We start from the raw sequence: 7,444 nt of genomic DNA on the forward strand, positions 1-7,444 counted from the left end.
ATATTGTGCATTTGTTTCCGGCGGAACGATAATCAGTTATCATTGTAATAATATTAATACTTATAGGCATAGGTATATTATACATTGTACGTTCAATCCAGTTATTCATTGTTGCTCATTTGAGGGAGGGAGGGAGTGGTAAGACAAGGAGGAAAAATAATATGAACTTATTATAATTTGAAGGACGTTCACCGTGGAAGGGTGAACTTGTTTAATGATATTTCATTTAGGCTGGCGATGTCGAACATGATAACAAAGTGTTGATTTAACGACACCTACCGAATAAACCTAATAAATTAAATTATTTGATTTACTATTTTTTTGGCTACTTTAAGTCTTATATACATGTATTTTAATACATCTATATAGTTGTCCTAGAACCACGCACCGTCTACGTATAACAATGAACAGCGCAAATATTAACAATCTATTAATACACGGCATATATTTTATATTTTTTTTACTAGCTGCTAGCATAACCTCAACCTGTTATACAGCTCAACAATTATGATAGTTAATTATAATTTATAATTAATAAACAAAACTTTCTTAGTTTATAAAATGTTGAATTTATACCTACCTACATATATATACCCATTTACATTAAAACCATATTTTAATTTTTAGCTTACATTTTTAGACATTTTTATTTTTCCATACAACATTTTACATTTTTACCTATGACACCCCATGTCTATATTTTAAAGATAAACACAATATTAATAACACTTATAATAAACGAATAGTCGCGAACTCGCAAAACATTTCTTCGATGCGACGACGTCAACGACGCGATAATAACAATATAAAATATAATCATCAATTTAATGGCCAAACATAATATTATTACGACGGAACAAAAGTTAATTTTACTCCGACGGCCGGAGAAAACCCCTCTGCCGAGCGTGTTCGTGGGAACATGCGGACGGTTCATTACCGCTGCGGCTGTAACCGGACGGCGTGCACTTATAGGCGTGCGCTTACGTCCAACTTGACACCGTGCACTGACTTCTGTCGTAAGTCAGCTGCTGATCAATTAATGTGCCCCCCAAAAATACCAATGCTCACACTATTGCCTCAAAAATATCTACGATTATCATATACCGTTATTAATGTTAACCCCATAGGTTAGGTTGTACCGAGTACCGACCATGGTAAGACACCGTACCACGGTTGGTACATCATTGCTTGCGATGCGCGATAATAACGCGTTTCAGCGTACCCACACCGTAAAACCACAGGACGCGACGACATAATATCATTATTAAAAGATGTACATGCTCTAAAAAATAAAAAGGGAATATCGCACCGGCGAGCGTGAGAAAGAAGAAAAAGGAGAAGTCGAAGAATCGCGAGAAAAGGCGGCGGCGCGGCGTGGTGGCGTGAAAAGGAAGAGAAGAGGAAGAGAAAAGAAAGAGAAAAAATAATGATTGATTGTCATCGTCCCGCAGTAGTGGGAAGAGGCAGTGCGTCGTGATTGGCCGGCGTACCGGTGCCGCCTACAGCCGCCGCCGCCACCGCCGCGCCGTCGTCGACGGTACACGCGGAGCAACGTCGCCGCCGTCGTCGCACTCTGTAACTCAGTCCCATCGCGCGTATCGTACTGCTTGCATTCGTCTGGCGTCGCGCGTCCCGTCCTGTTGTCGTCTCGTGTGCTAGTCCGTCCGTACGACCGCAAACCGACTTTCCAGTGATTATTTTTTCGTTCGTCATTTATAATATAATAATTGTCTTACAGTTGTGTGTTTATTTATCGTTTTGCTCGTCCAGCAATATCGCAGTGCGAGTGTTTGCGGTCACAAACCAGAATCTCACCGTCGGGTGAAAAATATCCGACGAGCGCGCGCGGTGTTTTTTTATCCCCCGTCGTCTGGGCTTGATAAAAACATCTCGTCCAGAAAATCAGATCTACCACAGCAGACTACAATCACATTTGAGACCAACACTTTCATCGTATCTCTGTAATCATGGACGGCCCTCCACACATGGGTAATTTCGATTTCATATTGGACCATCACCATCACCATCACCACGGTCGCACCCTAGAGTCGTCCGTGTCGCCGCCAGCTTCCGTGGTAATGCAACAGCAACAGCAACAGCAAACTCTCCAGCAACAGCAACAACAACAACAGCAACAGCAACAGCAGCAGCAGCAGATCCCGGGTAAGGCCGATCACATCAAGCGGCCAATGAACGCGTTCATGGTTTGGGCGAAAATTCAGCGCCGGCTCATCGCCCACGACAACCCGAAAATGCATAACTCTGAGATCAGCAAGCGTTTGGGCGCCGAGTGGAAGCTGCTCAACGAGACGGAGAAGCGGCCTTACATCGACGAGGCCAAGCGGCTGCGGGCACTGCACATGAAGGAGCACCCAGATTACAAGTACCGTCCCCGGCGCAAGCCCAAGATCCAGTTGCATAATAATAACAACAACAATAACAACTTAAGTGGCGCTCACAACAACAACGGTGGCATGCTGCACGGGTCCGCCGGCAACAACAACTTGCATCATCACCATAGCTCACATCATAAACAGACGAACTTTCATACCTTTCCAGTAGTCTCCGCCGGTGGTGGGCCAGGCGGAGCTTCTAACTTCAATTTCCCGATGCCCTACTTCTCGACCAGCCATCACCCGGCCCTGCACTCCTTCGACGGTTACTCGTCAGCAGGACTCGTCAGCCCGTACCTGAGCACAGCCATGCCTTCTTTCGATCCTCTTCACTTGTCCAAACTCGTGGCCCAGCAACAGGCCGTCGTGGCACAGTCTGGCGGTGGAGGTTCACCATCGCCGTCTTCGCAGATGGCCGGCACGCCGCCGCCCGTAGACATAAACGTGGTGAATGGCCTGCAGCAACCGCTGCAACCGCATCTGCACCAGCAGCAACAGCAACAGCACCACTTGCAGTCGCCTCACAACAAGAACGGCGGCGCAGCCGTGGTCAGTTCGTTTTACAATCAGTTCTATCAGCCAGGCGCCGGTTCGGGCAAGGCAGGACCGTACCCGCACCATCCGATGAGCATTTTCCCATCGCCGTTCTCGTTCTACAACAACGGCGGTGGCCCGGGCGCGGGCTCTGTGGACGACCACCACGGCCAGCAGCACCACCACAGCCAGTCGGCCGCCGCGGCCGCTTTCGCCGTCCAGCAGCACCATCACCAACAGTTGCAGTTGCAACAGTTGCAGCAGCAACACCAACAGCATTTGCAGCAGCAGCAGCAACAACAGCAGCAGCAACAACAGCAGCAGCAGCAACAGCAACAGGAGAGACCCGGGTCCACGTCGTCCGACATGGAAAACGATCCGACCAGACAAGTTCCTAACGCCGCCAACTCCAACATTCATTGAACAGATTTCGCACCGTCCGCCAACTCCGCCACCGCCACCAACCTTGCCCGGTTTTTTTGGTATATATTTATTATGTTTTTTTTTTTTTTTATAAAAATAGGCTGCGATCTCGTCGATGCTGACGATTGTTTTAATTTTTACTTTAATTTTGTGCGCGCGTTCCTTTTTTTCGCTAAACGCGTACACGTTTTTATGAATTTATCACCACCCTGCGTGGTAATTGTTACCCTCCCCTCAACCCCCCCCATTTGCCAAAACCGGATTTTGATTTGTATTTTTTGTTTTGTTTTTTTTTTTTTTGCGTCGCCGTCGACTGTTTTTCTCCTAGTGCGGACCTCCCCCCCCCCTCCCCTCACCCTTTCTCATTCCGTCGCCGACGTGTGTAAATCCGTGGTTTTTAATACCCGCGGTCGATAAAGTGTGCCGTTTGCACCGTGCGCGCGACAACTAACTATACGAACTATACATATTGATAATAATTATCCTCCTCGTTATGACAAGTGTACGCAAATTTAAGTTAGATAACAATTAAGAATAATTAGACTATAATAATATAATTTGTGTTAGGGTGCCGGCCCGCCGGCCACCCCTATCCCCCTCCCCCCGCGCTCGCCATTTGTGGCTTTTTAAATATAAAATTCGGATCTGAATTCGTGGAAAATGACTTTGGTCCCGATTCAGCTTCTACGCCATGTAAAACTATAATAATTTACACGATGATATTACAATAATATTTACTTTAATATTTACTTTTCATTTGTCTCGTTTATGATTTATAACACAATATTATGTTTATTGTGTATGTATGTGTGTCGCCGCACACTTTTTTTTGTTTGCCAATTTATGATTTATTCATATTTATATAATAAATAATTGCTGAATATTATGTCAACGTTACCGGCGATGTTTTGTTCGCCAGTAATGCGCCCAATATTGTTTGACTTTGATGAAGATAATAATATTTTTATTATCGGATGTACGATCGCTCCGTCGGCGGCGGATGCTCCTCCGCCGATTCCACGATTTTTCAAACAATATTGACAAGTGTTACACTTGTATTAGTATACTATTTTATCTATATATATATATATATATATATAGAGTTTTGTTGTAAATATATAAAATTAAAACTCATGATGATAATAATAATGATAACTATTATTATTATTCTTACCTATAAAATATCGATTATTATACACGCATATTATATACTCGACGATAATAATAATAATAATATGTTGTTTGAAATTAAATTTACATAATACCTACATATTAATATTTACCTATTATTATAATAAACCCTATTGTTGTTATTATTATATCTAATTATTATTATTATTATTACAAAATACGATTTGACTTACTGTTGTGTATTAAGCCGTAGTATAATAATCCCGTGTTTCGCCAGTGTGCGTGTGAAGGCGTACGGGTGTGTGTGTGTGAGCACATGATATGACAACATTGTGCTGCGCGTTAATAATAATAATAATCCAAATATAAAATTATTTCGGTAATAGTAATATCATTTATTCGACGATAGCCAATTTTTTTTTTTCCGTAATAGACCGATATTTTTTTTTACTTACGCTTGCCGTTCCATAGACCATTATCAATAATCATTTTTTAACAGTTCTGAACTCTTTAACATGATACATGCATTGTTTCATTAATAATTTATTCTCCTCCGTATAACTTGTGCGTGCTATGATAACGATTTTTTGGGCTCGAGTCGACCGCCTCTTCTCACGCGGAACTCTTTTTGCATCATGATGTATTTTTTAGTGGGTTTAGTTACGGTTTTTATTTACTCATCTCCTAATTAATGAAAACTTAAAGACGGTCGCAGTTTTTGCTTTTTTGGGTTCGATTTAACCGTCCGGCGCGCGCCGAGACGACGGGTTTATTTTTCATATTCCACCCTCTCGACCCACCCACCAGGTGGAGAACACACCACTCTTCATCGTCGCGGGGTCGAGAGATTGTACCAAAAAATGCACACACGCGCTCGCGCGAACGCACACGCGTACACAATATATAATATTTTATATATATAATATGTAGTGACCTACGCTTTGTTGTTATGTATTTTTTTATAATGTGTACACGCGTGGCAAAACGTGTGTGACCAAACCTGTTGACCCGTTTTTGTTTATTTATTATTATTATTATTTTTTCTCATTTTTTTTAAGTAGTATTTAAGTGCCAAAATAAATGTTTGAATGTGTTTGAAAAAAAAAAAATGTCACTTATTAGGCTGAATTATTCATGAAGAATTTGTGTAATAATATAAAATAGATTGTGAAGATTGAAGCATATATTTATATATAAATATATATATATCTTGTGTGTATGTATACATGTTATATATCATATTATGTGTATTATATGCTTGTGTCGAACTTATTAAAATAAAAATGTCATGAAAACTACTTTGGAAAAAATTATTATATTTGAAATAAATTTGACCTGAAACACATATTGAGAATACATCTTTTTGTTTTCTTTCATTCACACTCGTCATGAGTCGTGTCTTTGAATTGTAATTATATTGTGTAACCTCGTACAAAAGTCTAGGAAACGAGCGACGATAAGACGGTTTAGCCGAGCGGTAAAGTGTGTTTAATATGACGAGCAACTATGATGGTATCTAAATAAAAAAAATAAAAAATATTATTTTGTTCGTGCAATCGTCGCTTGTGTGTATAGGCGTGAAAATCGTATAAACAGCGTTCGCCGTTTATTTATTATTTAATAATTATTAAAATTAATTATTTCGAATTTTTCGAAGATGCCTCATACCTCTAGGCAATGGTATATTTGGTATGCAAGCTAGTGTTGATGCGACATCCGAGAAATGTTGTGATATTGTAAATATCAATTATAATATAATATAGGTACAGTCGACTAGTCGAGTCTCGATAACTCGAAAACCTCGTAACCACACATTTTTTTCTTGGGCCTTAAGTTTTTAAGCTGTATTTAAGATATAAAATTCAAAAAAATACACAAGGTTTGTTTTTAATTCCCCTTGGGATTCGAATTATCGAGTATCGACTGAATACCTATAGGTAATATGAAATATTTTGTCTCGCACAATATGTTTCCTTTTTTTTTTTTTTTGGACTAAATAGAAAGTCGATGTATTGACTATTGTTGCTGTTTCTTATTCGACGACAAACACAAAAATTAATCTTGTTGTTGTCTGTCGGCTTGGTGTGTTCTTTTACTGTTGTCTGTGTTAAGCTCCGACAAAGGCCTCGACCCTGCAGCGTAAACCGCATACTACAGCAGCATAATACAGTTGTACAATCGTCGGTAGACCGCATATAGTGACAATATAATTTCGGATATATAAACGAGCACTGCGTGCTTATAATGTTTGTATAATAAGAAGAAGATCGTAGGTAGGTACACAAATTATTTACAGTGCAGGAGATTATAATTTTTATAATGCGAAAGTACAATCGAGTCCCGTTCTGCTGAACAATCCGGATGACGGTCTGCGGGATATCTTTACATTCGCTATACCTATATAGTGTGATGGTAAAATAACGTAGGTATACCTAGACGGTATCGACTCCATGTGTGAAGGTATGTATTGTTCAAGTATAAGACGGTATAGACACCAAACGTGCTCGAAAGCGCGCCGCACAATTCACGCCGGAACCTTTGGGTCGAACGCGTAGCCGGGTTTCCGTTTAAATCTTAAATAGTTGGTATTGTTTAGCAATAATACGGATACCGATGGTGTGGTATCGTCTTAGAAATAATAATAATATAATGGAACGCGTATTGTGTTCTGTGTGTTTTCGATATAACATTTTTTGTTCCCGATTCTTCGTAACGACCGTTATAATATTATATACGCCGATACGCCATGACTCATGTGTATATAGGTGTAACAAGGATGTATAGCCACGATGCAGTATATAGCCATATAGGTAAAGAATACTGAACTAAACATTTTCGTGGAAATATAAAAAACGTAGATTATCTTATATATGTGTGCTGCGCAGGGATGACAATATATTATATTATGATATATAGTATACATCATATATTCATATATATATAATATGATCTTATACCTACAT

At 40.2% G+C, this 7,444-nt stretch overlaps 1 protein-coding gene across 1 annotated transcript; it reads left to right on the plus strand.

Annotated features, from left to right (window-relative positions):
• The first annotated feature begins 1,579 nt into the window (after nucleotides 1-1,579).
• Nucleotides 1,580-4,309, plus strand: LOC100167859 (SOX domain-containing protein dichaete-like). The gene has a single exon (XM_001952740.5). The coding sequence runs from the start codon at nucleotides 1,968-1,970 to the stop codon at nucleotides 3,348-3,350; it is 1,383 nt and encodes a 460-aa protein (XP_001952775.1). The 5' UTR covers nucleotides 1,580-1,967; the 3' UTR covers nucleotides 3,351-4,309.
• The last annotated feature ends 3,135 nt before the right edge of the window (nucleotides 4,310-7,444 follow it).

This window comes from Acyrthosiphon pisum, chromosome X (assembly GCF_005508785.2).
Source record: "Acyrthosiphon pisum isolate AL4f chromosome X, pea_aphid_22Mar2018_4r6ur, whole genome shotgun sequence".
Classification (NCBI taxonomy): Eukaryota; Metazoa; Arthropoda; class Insecta; order Hemiptera; family Aphididae; genus Acyrthosiphon; species Acyrthosiphon pisum.

What these genes read in the sequence shown, in the direction of transcription:
- LOC100167859 (XM_001952740.5), top strand. Translation starts at nt 1,968, where the DNA reads ATGGACGGCCCTCCACACATGGGTAATTTCGATTTCATATTGGACCAT.